Raw genomic sequence first — 18,209 nt, forward strand, 5'->3', positions numbered from 1 at the left:
GGTAGAATTCAGCTGTGAAGCCACCTGGTCCTGGGCTTTTGTTTGCTGGAAGACTTCTGATTACAGTTTCGATTTCCGTGCTTGTGATGGGTCTGTTAAGATCTTCTATTTCTTCCTGGTTCAGTTTTGGAAAGTTATATTTTTCTAAGAATTTGTCCATTTCTTCCAAGTTGTCCATTTTATTGGCATAGAGCTGCTGGTAGTAGTCTCTTATGATCCTTTGTATTTCAGTGTTGTCTGTTGTGATCTCTCCATTTTCATTCTTAATTTTGTGAATTTGGTTCTTCTCCCTTTGTTGCTTAATGAGTCTGGCTAACGGTTTGTCAATTTTGTTTATTTTTTTAAACAAGTGGTGCTGGGAAAACTGGTCAACCAACTGTAAAAGAATGAAACCAGAACACCTTCTAACACCATACACAAACATAAACTCATAATGGATTAAAGATCTAAATGTAAGAGCAGAAACTATAAAACTCCTAGAGGAGAACATAGGCAAAACACTCTCCGACATAAATCACAGCAGGATTCTCTCTCACCCACCTCCCAGAATATTGGAAATAAAAGCAAAAATAAACAAATGGGACCTAATGAAACTTAAAAGCTTTTGCACAACAAAGGAAACTATAAGCAAGGTGAAAAGACAGCCCTCAGAATGGGAGAAAATAATAGCAAACGAAGAAACAGACAAAGGATTAATCTCAAAAATAAACAAGAAACTCCTGCAGTTCAATTTCAGAAAAATAAATGACCCAATCAAAAAATGGGCCAAAGAACTAAACAGACATTTCTCCAAATAAGACATACAGAAGGCTAACAAACACATGAAAAGATGTTCAACATCACTGATTATCAGATAAATGCAAATCAAAACCACAATGATTTACCATTACATGCCAGTCAGGATGGCTGCTACACAAAAGTCTACGAGCAATAAATTCTGGAGAGGGTGTGGAGAAAAGGGAACCCTCTTACACTGTTGGTGGGAATGCAAACTAGTACAGCCACTATGGAGAACAGTGTGGAGATTTCTTAAAAAACTGGAAATAAAACTGCCATACGACCCAGCAATCTCAGTACTGGGCGCACACACCAAGGAAACCAGATCTGAAAGAGACACGTGTACCCTGATGTTCATCGCAGCACTGTTTATAATAGCCAGGACATGGAAGCAACCTAGATGCCCATCAGCAGACGAATGGATAAGGAATCTGTGGTACATATACACCATGGAATATTACTCAGCCATTAAAAAGAATTCATTTGAATCAGTTCTAATGAGATGGATGAAACTGGAGTCCATTATACAGAGTGAAGTAAGCCAGAAAGATAAAGACCAATACAATATACTAACACATATAAATGGATTTTACAAAGATGGTAACGATAACCCTATATGCAAAACAGAAAAAGATTCATAGATGTACAGAACAGACTTTTAGACTCTATGGGAGAAGGCGAGGGTGGGATGTTTTGAGAGAAGAGCATTGAAACATGTATATTATCAAGGGTGAAACAGATCACCAGCCCAGGTTGGATGCATGAGACAAGTGCTCGGGGCTGGTGCACTGGGAAGACCCAGAGGGATGGGGTGGGGAGGGAGGCGGGAGGGGGGATTGGGATGGGGAATACATGTAAATCCATGGCTGATTCATGTCAATGTATGGCAAAAACCACTACAATATTGTAAAGTAATTAGCCTCCAACTAATAAAAATAAATGAAAAATAAATAAATAAATACATCTTTTTAAAAGTACATTTATTTAATGTGCCTCATTTTCATAAAATGTCATTGTCTTTTACTCAGTTTGTAAGGAAACAGCACCGTACTCATTCCAAATGCACATAATTGTTCACTGGTGTCAACACTGCTCACTCAGCATGCTGTATTCGGAGAAGGCAATGGCACCCCACTCCAGTACTTTTGCCTGGAAAATCCCTTGGATGGAAGAGCCTGGTGGGCTATAGTCCATGGGGTTGCTAAGAGTCAGACCTGACTGAGCGCTTCACTTTCATTTTTCACTTTCAATCATTGGAGAAGGAAACGGCAACCCACTCCAGCGTTCTTGTCTGGAGGATCCCAGGGACAGGGGAGCCTGGTGGGCTGCCGTCTATGGGGCCGCACAGAGTCGGACATGACTGAAGCGACTTAGCCGCAGCAGCCTGCTGTATTAGGATGACTGCTGTTGAACTGAGTTAAATAGTTGTAGGTTTTAATCTCTGCTCATACAAGTTAATTCAATGTGAGTGGTCAATTCAAGTTATCAACATGGAGTGCCTTCACTGTGAAATGGATAAAAAAGATAACTGCTTCCCATTGTAAGAGTACATTGTGCATGAGTGCTCAGTCATGTCCGACTCTGCAACCCCACGGACTGTAGCCCACCAGGCTCCTGTGTCCATGGGATTCTCCAGGCAAGAATACAAGACCAGGTTGCTATTTCCTCCTCCTGGGGATCTTCCCAACCCAGGGACTGAACCCGAGTCTCCTGCGTCTTCAGCACTGGCAGGTGGATTCGTAACCACTGAGCCGCCTGGGAGGCCATACTAAGTGCAAACTGCCACCATCTTGTATAGAGGCAGTCATACTGGTATTTTTATTTTCATTATCATCACTTTAATCACATGTCCATTACCTCAGTAAATGACAACTTTGTCATAATCTCCTGGGAAAGAGAATTAGGAGTTACCCCAAAGATGTAGTTACATTTACACATCTTGGTAAGATATATCCATTTGGAAAGCTACATCAGTGAGCCTGTGATTCAAAGACTATATCATAACAAAAGAACACATGATTTAAAGTGATGAAAATGTATAAGAAAGTTATGTTCTTTGATGCTTAAGAATTTTTCAGATGTTTTTATTTTGCAATTCATGAACCTCTTTTTAAAATTTATTGAAATGTCCATCAAGATCTAATGTTTTTTTAAATAGATTCACAGAAGGTAAATCCATCAGAAGGGGCATGACCTTAGTCAAGGGATTGAGTACATAGGTCATGGATAACCTTTGTGGCAATGGAAAAGTTGCTGATTATCCCACTTTCTACAGAAAATAATGTGTGCCCCAAAAATGTGGACCTGTGTCAGCAAGTAAGAAAAAACAGAAAGCAACAGATTCTCCACAGCTTTAAGAGTTGTTAAGTGTGTATGTGGAAGCAGGAAGGGGGTTAGTCATTTATTCTGAGACATCATTTCTGGTGTTCCTGAGTGTAACTGAACTATCACTCACCTGACTTCCAATGATTTCTGTACAGTACAGTTTGGAAGTAGCCAATTTTGTGGACCACTGCATTTTTGACAAATATTTTTAGTATTGAAACATTTTAGAAACTTCTTTTTGTATATAGATTTTAAGTGAAAAGTTTAAAAGGATTTTATAGGAACCATTTGAATTTCTGACTTTTGCTAAACTGTTATTCAGTAGCTAAGTCGTATCCTTGTGACCCCATGGACTGCAGTATGCCAGGCTTCCCTGTCCTTCACTGACTCCTGAAGTTTGCTCAAACTCATGTCTAGTGAGTCAGTGATGATAACATTTTCCTAAACTAAATGCTATTTAATAAGCACTTTGCATAGCCTGGGATAAGTACATCATGAAGTAAAATTTAGTTAAGCTCTCCTAATCAAATAAGTGAATTCACTTATATTTTGTTGGGAAAGAACTCATAGTGTAGTACCCCAGCAACAGGCTGAGATTTCTATGGAAAACATGACTTACACTCAACTGCTTTACTTTTTTCACTGTTTAAGTTTGCAAGAAACTAAGACAAGGGCCACCAACAGATGAAATAACGTGTGAGCGGAATGACTTCCAGCAGCAGGGAGCTCCTGTGAGGACCTGCCCTGCTCACAGCCCCTTCGCCTGTGTTCTCAGCCCCACCAGCAATAACATACTGACAGCCACACAGAGACGGTCACCAGGCGAGGACAGACAGCTCCCTAGGCCGGGACACTGCAGAGCCACTCGGAGGTGTCACCAGGAGCAGACAGACAGACCTCGGAGATGTCACCAGGAGCAGACAGACAGACAGATACCTCCCTAGGCTGGGACACTGCAGAGCCACTCGGAGACGTCACCAGGAGCAGACAGACAGACAGACACCGCCCTCAGACCGGGGACTGTCAGAGGGCAAGGCCGGTGTTCTGCCTTCTTTTAATCAGTCTGAGAGCCTCCATTTGCCCAGTCTGCTTCCTGAGGATTCTCTAATGCGCTTGGGGTGGGGATAGATTAGTTAACTGTAGAAACAGTGTACAGCTGAAGGACTTTGCGGAACGTCTCTGGTCATTTCAGAGAGAGCGACCCGGTTTCCACCCGCAGCGTCGACTCTCAGGCTGGGACCCACTCACCCTCGCACACAGGCTGCAGTCCTGACCAGGACCCGTTGAGCAGACACGTCCGCTCGGCCGAGCCCCGCAGCTGGTAGCCCATTTCACAGGAGAAGCGGAGGAGGCTCTTGGCCTTAAACTCCTCTCCAAGCCGGGACCCATGGGCTGGGGTCCCAGGATCACCGCAAAATCCAGGGTTATTTCCTGCAGAACACAAACACATGGCAATAGATGATGCTGTTTATTTATTTATTTATTTATTTTTATTTTTTAAATTTTTTTATTTGTTGGAGGCTAATTACTTCACAACATTTCAGTGGGTTTTGTCATACATTGATATGAATCAGCCATAGATTTACACGTATTCCCCATCCCGATCCCCCCTCCCACCTCCCTCTCCACCCGATTCCTCTGGGTCTTCCCAGTGCACCAGGCTCGAGCACTTGTCTCATGCATCCCAATCTTTAAAGAGAATGAAACTTTATGTAAATGTATATCAAACATGATCACAGTCATAACATTCTAGAAATCCTGTGAGAAAGATTTTCTTTATTACAGCACAAAAATAGAAGACTCTAATAAATTGTTTCCATGTAACTAAAATCAAAATAGTTTATTAAAATATGGTAGTGATGATAATTGATATTCTTTGGAAGAAAGAAAACACTGGGGCCATGAGTGCAGGAATTTCTTATTGGAAATGCTGGTGAGGATGCCCACAAGGAGATGGGGGAAGGTGTGTTGGGAATAAAAAAATCAAGTAAGAGGTGTGATCCACTGAGTTTTATTATGAAACATTCCTGGAAGAATTAAGATGATTTCTTTTCCAAATAGAACCAATGTGATTCCAAACAGAACCAATGATGGAGAAACCGCGCTGGGACAGGCATTCATTTAAAGAGAAGAGTAAGCCGAAGATGCCGGTGGTGTATCTAGGGGCGTGTGTGGCTGGAGTGGGTTAGTAACCGGTTTAGAGATGGAAGCCCCCAGTCTGTGTTTCATACGACGGACGACCTGCCCGCGCCAGCTCACCTGTGCAGTGGGGCAGGGCTCCGCTCCAGTGACTGTCCTCCTGGCAGGTTCTGCTGCTGTTGCCCACGAGACTGCGGCTGCCTCGGCACGAGTAGCGGACCACGGCCCCATACGTGAACAGGTCTCCTGTGAGTATGGCGTTGGCAGGGACGCCGGGGTGTCCACACGATATCACTTGAAAGAAAAGAAAATAATCATAAGTACATTGTTCCCATGAAGCTGCTCTGTGTTGGTCACTGTACTTCAGAGACTCATACAATCACCACCTATTAACAAAAACACATCCCTGGTACCCTGTGGATGAGAAGCGTCAACTTCCAGATGACCCTCCCTCACACATTACTGAAGACCAGGAAGGGTCCGTCAGTGAAACTTTGTTTTTATTTGTTTGTTTTTTTATTAAGGTAGCTGTGCCGAAGGTAGAAATTGACATTGAGATTTTCAAAAAGAAAGTCATCTACCTAAATTTTTCCATCCTCCCTTCAGTTCAGTTCAGTTCAGTTCAGTCGCTCAGTCGTGTCCGACTCTTTGCGACCCCATGAATCACAGCACACCAGGCCTCCCTGTCCATCAACAACTCCTGGAGTTTACTCAAACTCATGTCCGTTGAGTCCGGTGATGCCATCCAACCATCTCATACTCTGTCATCCCCTTCTCCTCCTGCCCTCAATCTTTCCCAGCATCAGGGTCTTTCCAAATGAGTCAGTTCTTTGCATCAGGTGGCCAAAGTATTGGAGTTTCAGCTTAAACATCAGTCCTTCCAATAAACACCCAGGACTGATCTCCTTTAGGATGGACTGATTTGCTCTCCTTGCAGTCCAAGGGACTCTCAAGAGTCTTCTCCAACACCACAGTTCAAAAGCACCAATTCTTCTGTGCTCAGCTTTCTTTATAGTCCAACTCTCACATCCATACATGACTACTGGAAAAACCATACCTTTGACTAGATGAATCTTTGTTGGCAAATTAATGTCTCTGCTTTTTAATATGCTGTCTAGGTTGGTCAAAACTTTCCTTCCAAGGTGTAAGTGTCTTTTAATTTCATGGCTGCAATCACCATCCACAGTGATTTTGGAGCCCAGAAAAATAAAGTTCGCTACTGTTTCCATTGTTTCCCCAACTATTTGCCATGAAGTGTTGGGATCAGATGCCATAATCTTAGTTTTCTGAATGTTGAACTTTAAGCCAACTTTTTCACTCTCTTCTTTCACTTTCATCAATAGGCCCTTCAGTTCTTCTTCACTTTCTGCCATACGGGTGGTGTCATCTGCACATCTGAGGTTATTGATATTTCTCCCGACAATCTTGATTCTGGCTTGTGCTTCATCCAGCCCAGCGTTTCTCATGATGTACTCTGTATATAAGTTAAATAAGCAGGGTGACAATATACAGCCTTGACATGCTCATTTTCCTATTTGGAACCAGTCTGTTGTTCCATGTCCAGTTCTAACTGTTGCTTCCTGAAATGCATACAGGTTTCTCAAGAGGCAGGTCAGGTGGTCTGGTATTCCCATCTCTTTCAGAATTTTCCACAGTCTATTGTGATCCACACAGCCAAAGGCTTTGGCATAGTCAATAAAGCAGAAATAGGTATTTTTCTGGAACTCTCTTGCTTTTTCAATGATCCAGCAGATGTTGGCAATTTGATCTCTGGCTCCTCTGCCTTTTCTAAAACCAGCTTGAACATCTGGAAGTTCACGGTTCACATATTGCTGAAGCCTGGCTTGGAGAATTTTGAGCATTACTTTACTAGCGTGTGACATGAGTGCAATTGTGCAGTAGTTTGAGCCCTTAGCTGTATACTAAGTAAACAGTGTTCATACAAAAAGGTAGAGACTAACATAGATCCACCAAAGCTATCACCATTATTTCTTCAGTTAGTATGCTTTGCATGGGAACAAAACTCAGTCAAATCTGCTCCCTCTTCCAGATCACATGTCTAGAGACACCATTCTAACAAATTTTCCTTGTTAGTATCTGTCTTAAATATGTTTAAATTGGGGTCTAGTTGCTTTATAATATTATGCTAGTTTCTGCTGTGCAACAAAGTGAATCAGCTATATATAAATATATATATATATATACCTGCTATTAAATTTTTTACTTTAATAAAAAATAAGATGCTTAAGTTAAAAAGGTTTCTCAAGAGGCAGGTCAGGTGGTCTGGTATTCCCATCACTTTCAGAATTCTCCACAGTTTATTGTGATCCAGTCAAAGGCTTTGGCACAGTCAATAAAGCAGAAATAGATGTTTTTCTGGAACTCTCTTGCTTTTTCGATGCTCCAGCAGATGTTGGCAGTTTGATCTCTGGTTCCTCTGCCTTTTCTAAAACCAGCTTGAACATCTGGAAGTTCATAGTTCACGTATTGTTGAATCCTGGCTTGGAGAATTTTGAGCATTACTTGACTAGCATGTGAGATGAGTGCAGTTGTGTGGTAGTCTGAACTCTCTTTGGCATTGCCTTTCTTTGGGATTGGAATGAAAACTGATGTTGATACTGAAAGTACAGAGGGAGAAATGATCTTAAAAGATAGATTTCTCACTCAGTCAGCTCTAGCTATCTGCTGTAAGCTACAAAAACAGGTGTCTGGATCAAATCAGTCTTTAGAAAAACTTGCAGCTGGCTCATACAGTGTATTATGGTAGAAAATATGAGGAAGAAAATAGGAAGAAAAAAGAACCAGGCCAAAGACTGAAGCCCCAACAATGGCTGTCAGACCTGCTTTGAAACAGCTTGAGGAAAAATGCCCAGAGGGACCCAGGTAGAAAGGGACGACTTGTTATTACTGTGGGAAGGAGGGGCATCTCAAGCGGGATTGCCCTCAGGCATCTGAGCCACCCCCAGCTCTGTATCCGGTCTGCAAAGGGCCACACTGGAGGAGAGACTGCCCTCCGAGGTGCAGCCCCAGAGGTCGGACTCTCAAGACAGTTGGGACTGAAGGTGTCGGGGGGTCTCCACACAAGCCCCCTTCCTAATTACACCTGAGGAACCCCAGGTATTAGTAACTGTGGGGGCCAATCAGTTGATTTTCTTTTGGACCCTGGGGCCACTTTCTCTGTGCTCACGGAAGCACCCGGTCCACTTTCCTCCTGACCCACTACTGTAATGGGGCTGTCAGGAGGAGCCAACGCTATTATGTCAGTCATCCTTTAAGCTGCAACTGGGACTCTGTGCTATTTTCTTGAGTTTTTAATTGTGTTGGGAGTCTCTCTCACCCCTTCTGGGGAGGGATATGCTGAACAATGTCCAGGCCTCTGTTTTCATAAATATGGAACCCATTCTTTTTAACTGAACAAAATGTAAATCCTAAAGTGTGGGCTGATAGAAAAACTGTGGGTCAAGCACAAAATGCTGTTCTGGTTGTTATCAAGCTCAATGACCCTCACTTATTTCCACATCAAAAGCAGTATTCACTTAAGTCTGAGGTATTAAGGAAGGGTTAAAACCCATCATTGAAAATTTAAAGGAACAGCGGCTATTAATTCTCTGTAATAGTCCATATAACACTGCTATTTTGGATGTAAAAATATCAAATGATAAATAGAAACTAATTTAAGATATACAAATAAGTGCCTGATCCTTATACCTGATTGTCTGAAGTTCCTGAATGAGCCAAATATATTTCAGTCACTGATTTGAAGGTTGCTTTCTAGAGTTAAACCTATATTAAATCATCCTCTATTCATGACATTAAGATAATTGAGAGGATTCTTGGGCATTACAGGCTATTGCTGCATTTTGATTCTGGGTTATGGGGAACTTGCTGGACTTTTATATAAACTTTTAACTGAAACTCAGCAGGCCCAAACAAGCTGGTTTGGTCCCCAGAGGATCAAAAGGCTTTTAAGGCTCTACAAATTGCTCTCTTGCAGGCTCCTGATTTGAGCCTGCCCACAGGATCAGAGTTCAGTTTGTTACTGAAAAAAGGCTATGGCCACATTGCTTAAGGGTAATTGCTACTACTGTTTGCTAATGACTAAAGCTCATAAGTTTACTAATGGACAAAATCTTGCTGTACTGACTTCTCATGATGTAAGTGGGTTCTTAAACTCTAAAGTTCAGAGCAAGAATGGCTTCATCTTTAAAGCTGCTGTAACTCAAGGGGTGTCAAAAGCTCTAAGAATAGAATATCACTTACACTGTTCCTGGAGACCCCAATTTTCAGAAAAAGTTAAAAGGCTACTGACATTATTGAAGCATCTGCATAAGGTAACTCAGGAAACATAAGACTGTTGGTTTAAAGTTTTACCCATAGCTTTAATGAGGGCTTGAGCTGCCCCTAAGAAGAAGGGAGTGTCTCTGTGACAGACTGTTTTTTGTGCACAGATATTGTCATGGATCCGGAAGCCTTAGAATTAACTATGTGACTCAGCTTTTAGCTTTTCAGCAGACTTTTCCAGGAGATTAATTCCTGACCCAGCCTTTGAGTCAAATAAGCCACTGTTTGAGCCTGGAAACGAGATGGGCCTGAGAATATATGTGGGCTTGCTTCTGGTGACTCCAAAAGTCCTGAGTCTGCTGTTTGACCCTCAAGACAATGTCTTCTTGTCCTGGGCTCATTCCTACGCTGCATTTCACAATTGGTCTAATTACTGGGTCTGTGGAGCACTCTCCTGCTCATCAATTGAAGGCTTAACAAGGTGGGTTTCTCCTCGTCAAGGAAAGGACTTTCCTCAACTCTGAAATGACATCCAACAATCCTAAGATGGATTGATGTAACTATGGACATGATGTGACTTTTAATTTTGATTATGTTTTAACTTGGTTTAATGACTATTTTGCCTTATATCTAGACCTGTATAATGGGTTTGTTTCTAACTGTCTGAGTTCTTAAATTACAAATGATTGTCCAGGCTCCTACAAGTGCCACAACCTCCTTCAACTACTACTTGGGGCCCCTGGATCTAAGACCCTCAGTATGATGGTTAGGAGAATATGTTGCCTCAACAATTTAGGGATGGCACCTCTAAACAGTAGGAAGTAGTTATGAATTGAAAACAATGCCCCTTTCCATTGGCAAAATAACTCCCCTAAAAGAAAAGGGAGGAATGGGAGGCAGGTTGATAAGAAGGCCCCTCTCTCCTCCTCAGGAGGAGGAAAGGAATTCTCAAGGAGGAGGAAAGGACAAACATCCTTTTTTTTTTTCCTCTACATTCCTTAGTCCTAGTCATATAAATAAAACGGTTTTTTCTTTAAACCTGGAACTGATGGTTATGCAACAAACAACGCAGTTTAAACTCTATACTAAGGATTATATAACAATAATGTATCCTGCTTGAGGACACTTTCTCCTTGAAAACCTCCTGACTAATCTTGTTATCTTAAAATGTAAATTGTGGGAGTGGGTCTAGTAAGATTTTTACAAACTTGAAACATTCTTTTGATTTATTATAATAACCAATTAAAAATGTATATAACTCCCTTTCCTAAGACTAGCAAGTGGGGCACTCTCTGTCCCCCTGCTGATGCCTATGTCAGAGGCACTCTCTGTCCCTTTTAATACTTTAATAAAACTCTGCTATACAAAATCTCTTGAGTGATCAAGCCTAGTCCTTGGTTCTGAAGCAGAATCTTCTTCTTCGGAGATCACGAATTCAACACCGTTCACTGTAAGCTATCAACTGGACTGAGGGTGCCAGAAATGATCCAAAGGGAGCTGATTTAACATCGAAGAGAGATTGCATTTGGTCATCGGCAACCGCAGAGTGACACCAACCAGAGAGGCAGGCTTCAGAAAGGCCCCAGTGCCCCCCGAGTCACACTCACCCTCCCCTGACACTCTCTCCTCCTGACCTCCACTCACTGGAGACAGGAGTTTACTAGAGTCCTAAAAAGAAGCTAACTAGCGCTGACTCAGTGACATGCTTGGTCAATGATCAGTTCCAGGTGAAACAAAAAAGAAAAAAAATCAGTAAACCATACAACACCACAAATAGAGAGGGTGGTCAGTCGCTGCAGAGTCTGTGGTAAAAAAGCACTCCTTGGAGAGCATGTGTTCCCAAGTTCCCATAACTCCAGTGGTTAATGATAACAGCAGTGGGAACTCATCAATTCAGAAAATGACATCAGTGAAAAGCTGGTTCCTGGAGGTCTGGGGCACAGGGGTATCATCACAACCACTAATGGAAGTCTTGGGGATGCTGGGGAAGAGGCTCAGCAAATCTTTGGGGAGAAAATAAAACTAATTTCTCTGAAAAATTCCCATGTGTGAGGCATGGAAAACCAGAACACATAAAATTTGATGAGAATTGTAACACATTTATAGATTTTTTTTTATTGGTCATACAAGCCTGTACATTTGTTTTTGAAAGTCATCGCTCTCTTTCTCCATAAGAATTAACTGTATTATTACACTTAAAATTTGACACAGGTTTCCAGGAAGATACAAAGGGCTTTGAGGGACCTTGACTTGCAGGAAAAAAGTCTCCAGCACCAGTCCACTCTGAAAATGTACTGAAAACGCTGTAATCATGAAGGCTAAAATGGACTATCACCTTTATTTCAATTTATAATGTTGTCATTTCCCATTTTCTGTATGCATGAAAAATGAATACTAAAAAGATATTGATTTTAAGAATGGTTTTGTTTCTGATTTTTAAAAGACCAAGGAGAGTGATTCCCTTTTCTTCATTTTCAGACTCTGTTTTAAAAAGACACAAGACAATTCTCTTTGAACTCAAGGACAATATGCTATTTCAAGGCAAAGAAAGTAATACTATAGCTAGTGGGTGAAAAGGAAAATGCCCCTGATCATCTGCATACTGTTAATAACCTTTTCTGGGAAGCCAGAGCCAAGACCTGTAATTCTGTCTGCCTGGAGCAGCACCCCATTTTCCTCTTAGTTAAACCTAAGGGTCAGGAGGAAGTTCCGACCAAGATGCCGTCTTCTTTATCAGGCTCACACTGGACTGTCCTGGAAGAGCTGATGAGACAAATGAGACCCCCAGAGTGCTCCACGCTTCCGGCCACAGATACTGGGTCGGTAGATGGAGGCTCCCTACTACAGCCATTTGCAGTATCTCTGAACCTGGGTCCCCAGGGAGGCAGCGTGTTGCGAGAGGCACAGTCTGGAGGCTGCTGGCACCTGGGTGAACCGGTGGATCTGCCTACCTGCCGGGCTGAAGCAGGAAACGAGTGCTGAGGAGTGGACACAGGGACAGCAGGGTCCAGGCAGAGCTGACCAGGTTTCTTGCCCTCTTAAAGATATCATAAAAACTAATACGATTTGTGATGGGGTCAGGTCGAGAGAATAAAAAATCAATACCTTTTTGAATAGTATAAAAAAAAACTACATATGTTGTGTTGGCAGTGTTCTTTCAAGGCTAGACGACCCCACTCACCCAGACACTTGGGCAGAGAGCGATCCCACAGGCCGTTCGCCATGCAGGTGAGGGCAGAAGATCCCAGCAGGTAGAAGCCCCTCTTGCACTGATATACAACAGTCACTCCATACTCAAAACCCTCGGGGAGGCTCTGGTGATCGTGACGAACAGCGTTTTCCACCAAGCCTGGGTCGGAGCAGTTCACCACTGTGGAGGGGAGCACATCACACATAGTTTACACGCAGCTCTACAGTTACAACCCTGGAGGGGGGGATGGCAACCCACTCCAGCGTGCTCACCTGGGGAATCCCAGGGGGACAGAGGAGCCTGGTGGGCTGCAGTCCAAGGGGTCACAAAGAGTCAGACATGGCTGACTAAACAACAACAACAACATTTATAAATGAAACAGACTGCAGAGAAGGTGAACTCCTCCTCGTGGTTTTGGGAAGTTTGTAGGATGACAACGTCACAGCCAAGGCTTAGTGTGAAATCCTGCAGCCTTGAGCAGCTCCACTTCCTGCTCTGGGTCACCAGGCTTCAAAAAAATATCAAGCAACATATTGGCTTCTACAGCAATTTTAACATGAGGCTGATACCTTTTAACTGCTTCCTAATAATAAGCTTCTTCAATGTAAAGTCTAAAATTAGTTTTCCCGCTTATATTTTTACATTATGAAAATGTTACAGTAGAAATGGCTGAAGTTAAAGTCTTTGTATGTGAGTGTGAGGGTTTAGGATAGCCTGGGACACACAAATTAATTCCTCCCCCTACCCCCATCAACATGCACTAATGCTTCAATATATGCCTGCAGAGATTTCTGTTAAACATTTGTCCTAAGTTGTCTCAATCGTGTCTAACTCTTTGTGACCCCATGGACTGTAGCCTGCCAGGCTCCTCCATCCAGGGATTTCCCAGGCAAGAATACTGGACTGGGTTGCCATGCCTTTCCCCCAGGGGATCTTCCCAACCCAGGGATTGAACCCGCATCTCTCACATCTCCTCCATTGGCAGACAGGTTCGTTACCACTAGCACCACCTGAGAAGCCTTCCATCAACACTTAATAGAATGTAAATAAGGTGGCCCCTGGTTTGAGGTCTTCCCCTGTAGAAACTGCAGGGACAGGGGGCGTGTCCTCGGAGCTTGAGTGCCCACTGGCGTCGGGGAGGGGACCAGGCGCCACAGGTGCAGAGGAGAGAAGGGGCCGGGACTGTCTGCACTCTGACCGCCCAGGGGAAGGGCAGCTGTGGGAGCCACGCTCTCGCCCACATTTCAGACCTGCGGCAACTGCTGCACTCTTAGTTGGAGACACAGTGCCTAGCAGAGGGTAACACATCAGAGTGAAACCGGTGACAGACTCACTGTGGGGGTCTTCCCACATCCCAGCATCACACCCCTCAACACGCTAAGCAGAGACCTGGCCTTGATGTTTAGGTGTTAAAGCCTGACACAGAACAGGAAGTCCTCAGTTGGGGAGAAAGGGAAAGATTGTATCATATACACAGCCCACATGGAGTCCCGGAGGACATTTGTGTTTATTGGGGGTTAAGACATTCATGTAATGGATCAGCAACATGTCTGAGGTCACAAAGGTAGTTACACCAGAGCTAGGTGAGGGTCAGAGCTCTGGACCACCTGAGGCCTCCTGAGCCTCCTGCAGTGGACGCAGGGCTTTGTGAGAAAAGGGCGGCGGAAGGAGGGAGGGGGAGGGGAGGAGGGAGGGAGGAGGAAGGGAGGAAAGAGCCATTTCCTTATCTTCTTAATTCTTTTATCTTACAATTTGTTTACATTTCCTTTTCTATGTTTACTCCTGTTTCTTGCTTATTTCTTATTTTCTTTTATGGCTCATTAAAAATCTGATCACAAACAGGAAATACAAGAAAATGATGCTCCATAATGGAAACTATAGCCAAATTAAATTCTTTGGCAGTGGGAAAAAATGGGTAAGGATTAGTTCACTCACTTTTTTTTTTTTAAAGTATTCATAGTTGATTAGAGTTCTGAGTAATATTTGTTTTTAAATTTTCCAGTAGAAGGAATTATGCAAAGTTGAGAGGACAATTGAAGGTGAGATAACTCTGTTCAGTATACTGCACAGAATAAATGTTTTCAGCTTGTTTACTAACTGCATGAATCAAAATTTAAATATAAGATTACTGGTCACAGGGGGAAAAAACCCAAAAAACAATTTATTATGACTGTTTTTCAAATACATGAAGGTAACCTTTCATCTTTTATCAATAACTGATAAAAATAAAGAAATTGATTTTCAGTGTAATGTGATATTCAGGTTTGATAAAGAAGAAACATTCTCATTGATTATAATTGATTCTAGTTAAATTTCAGAGACAGGTGGGGGTGGGGAGACTGAGAACCTACTATGTGTCAGGCACTTTGCTAAGCATGTCACATGCGCTGGTTTACTTAGAACTCACAGAAACCCAAGCCTTCTTTGCCCATTTGTAGAAGAAAGCTGATGTTCTCCAGTGAAGTTGAGGCTTAACTAACTACAAGATTTGTAACAGGAGGGAAAGCAGCAGGGCACAACTTTTGAGAGGATGACTTAGCACAAGAATGCAACAGAAACCGATTAGAGTCAAATGGGATCAAGGTGACAGACAAGAGGAGACCTTAATCCTCAATCAACAAGTGAAATGACACATCCAGAGGTGCCGGGACAGTTCCCTGGAACTGTTAAAAGACCAAGGAGTAGGCGGTGGCCCAAATCCTGGAAATCTCCACCCCTTCGAATTATCCTCCCACTCATTAGCATATGAAATTACCCAGCCTATAAAAACTAACCACACCAAACTTCGTGGCCACATTCGCCCTCGGCCAGGGCCCACACTCTGTGAAGTGTGCGTCTCTCTGTATCTGAATAAATTCACTTCTTACCTATCACTTTGTCTCTCACTGAATTCTTTCCATGATGAGACATCAAGAACCTGAGTTCCAGTAGGTCTCGAAACCAGGTATTGTGGGTTTTGGCTGGATTTGAGTCCCAGGCACGTGGGTTCAAGTCCCAAGCAGGGTCTTGGTTTGGTTTCAGTCCCACCCATATTGGTTAGAGTCCCAATCTGAGGTAAACACTTTCAGATTCAGTTATGTAAGTTTAGTGAGTTTTTGGTTTTTTTGTTTGTTTCCTTTTTCATTCCTCTCTAATCAGAACAAAGCCTTCACTCACCCCATAGTTTCTTAATTTTCTTTATCCTCATGTATGTAACAGCAAAGGACATATATTCTCTGCATTAAAATGACCAATCCAACAAAACTGTAGATAAGATGGAAAAAAATAAAACCTCCTAATGTTTGCCTGTAACACAAACATTTTTACACGGGGAAAGAAAACACTGTGAGTCATCCTGAGACTGTTAGACTTGGTCTACCTCATTTCTTGTCCTTGAACTTGACATGTATTTTGGAATTTAAGAGATAAAGACTCAGAGAATGCTCTTCTATAGAAACAGGGCCTTGAAATAGCAGACATAAACCTGACTCTTAGAGTAGACATGACAATGTCTATTTTCATTCCATGTTACCAAGTCTGCAGCCATACAGCTTATTTACTCCAGAAAGATATTACTACCAGCAAAAAAGTGTGGCTTACTTATTTATTTATTTTCCTGGTCCTGTTTGTAAAGGTAGCAAGGGGGGTTGAGTCGTTTCCTGTATATTGTTGCTGTTGAGTCACTCAGTCGTGTCCAGCTCTTTGTGACCCCACGGACTGCAGCATGCCAGGCTCCTCTACCCTTCACTATTTCCTGGAGTTTGCTCAAACTCATGTCTGTTGAGTCAGAGCCATCCAACCATCTCATCCTCTGTCATCCCCATCTCCTCCTGCCTTCAATCTTTCCCAGTTCTGGATGATGGTGAACTGATTTATCACAAATGCATCAGGCATGGCCTGAGCATTCTTCTGGGTAGGGCTGAGTCTGAGGATAAAATGTGACTCAAGTGGAGAGACTGGAAATCTGCATCTAAACCAGCCTCACTTGAGCACAGATTTACCTGGAGTTTCATTCCAAAGTTCTGGTGGAGTTTCTCTTTCACATCATTAACCAGATACTATAGGGCTGGCTTCCCAGGGGACTCAGATGGTAAAGAACCCACCTGCCAGTGTGGGAGACACAGGTTTGATCCCTGGGTCAGAAAGATCCTGTGGAGAAGGAAATGGCAACCTGCTCCAGTATTCTTGTCTGGGAAGTCCCATGGACAGAGGAGCCTGGCAGACGGCAGCCCACGGGTGGCAGTGAGTCAGACACGACTCGGGAGCTGAGCACACACACTCAGGATTCCACAGCTCATTGACCCCCCATATTAGACATGGGGGAACTGTATCCAAGATTTGGAGGGGGGAGAAATGAAGCACAACAGCATGCTTACACAAGATACAACACCTTAGAATGTCTGGGGAATTACTCAAAGAATCACACAGAGAAGAATCAGGCCATAATGCAGGGCACATGGAGAATCTCTGGAAATTGTGTTAATAGGGGAGTTATTTCTGTTAACTTCAACTTTTTAAATTTCTTGTCACTTTTTTTTCCTGACACTTTACCATCCTTATGAACCTGACTTCTTTGAAACCATGCTTTTCCTCATTGAATAATATACATGTAAATTCTGTGAATTAGACAGTACCCCATAGTTCACAAATGAAGCAACACAAAGCAACAGAGAATAACAGAAAATGTGAGCAGGAGGCACCTGGCTTGCTGGGGGATTTCTACTCGCCTCAAGGCTGGGATGATGACACTTGTCGGTCATCTCTCTCTTTATCAGCATTTTGGAGATGCCAGCTTTTAAAATTAAGTACTCACTTTAAAGGTCTGCTCTTCCAAAGGCAGGGTCAAGAGAATAAGAAGACAAGCCACAGGATAAGAGACAATGTTAGAAATGACACAGCCAATAAAAGATGGCTACCGAAAACTGAAAAAGAACTCTTAAAACTCAACAATGGAAAACAACCCAACTGAAAAATGAGCCACAGACCATAACTGACCCCGCAGCAGAGAAGACTTACAGATGGCAAACGAGCACAAGGAAAGATGCTACAGGTCATATGTCCTCAGGGAGATGCAAATTAAACAACCAGAGATGCCACTGCACACCCATCAGAATGGCCAACGTTCAGAACACAGACAACTGCAGATGCCAGTCTGGATGGGGAGAGCAGGAACTCTCATCACTGCTGCTGGGGATCAGACTGTGCAGCCAGTGATGAAGACAGTTTGGTGGTTTCTTACCAAATTAAACATAGCTCTTACCATACAATCCTGAAATCCTGTTCCTTAATATTTACCCAAGGGAGTTAAAAACTTCTGTCCACACAGAATCCCACATGGCAATGATTACAGCAGGTTTATCTACAGTTGCTAAAGCTTGGAAACAACCAAGATGTCCCTCAGGAGGTAAATCTCCAGATAGACTGTGATCCTTCCAGACATAGGATTTTACTCATCCCTAAAACCATACTATCAAGCCATTAAAAGGCATAGAGGAAACTTAAATGCATACACTAAATG

At 42.8% G+C, this 18,209-nt stretch overlaps 1 protein-coding gene across 1 annotated transcript in view; it reads right to left on the reverse strand.

Moving 5' to 3' along the window:
- CSMD1 (CUB and Sushi multiple domains 1) overlaps positions 1 to 18,209 on the reverse strand; it is a 2,005,298-nt gene that overhangs the window by 43,266 nt on the left and 1,943,823 nt on the right. The window contains exons 55-57 of the mRNA XM_043454305.1: positions 12,704 to 12,892; positions 5,362 to 5,535; positions 4,351 to 4,533 (exon numbers count right to left, since the gene is read on the reverse strand). Of these exons, the coding sequence (XP_043310240.1) occupies positions 4,351 to 4,533; positions 5,362 to 5,535; positions 12,704 to 12,892 (546 nt within the window). The remainder of the gene's footprint in view (positions 1 to 4,350; positions 4,534 to 5,361; positions 5,536 to 12,703; positions 12,893 to 18,209) is intronic.

The sequence above is a fragment of the Cervus canadensis genome, chromosome 31 (assembly GCF_019320065.1).
Source record: "Cervus canadensis isolate Bull #8, Minnesota chromosome 31, ASM1932006v1, whole genome shotgun sequence".
NCBI lineage: Eukaryota > Metazoa > Chordata > Mammalia > Artiodactyla > Cervidae > Cervus > Cervus canadensis.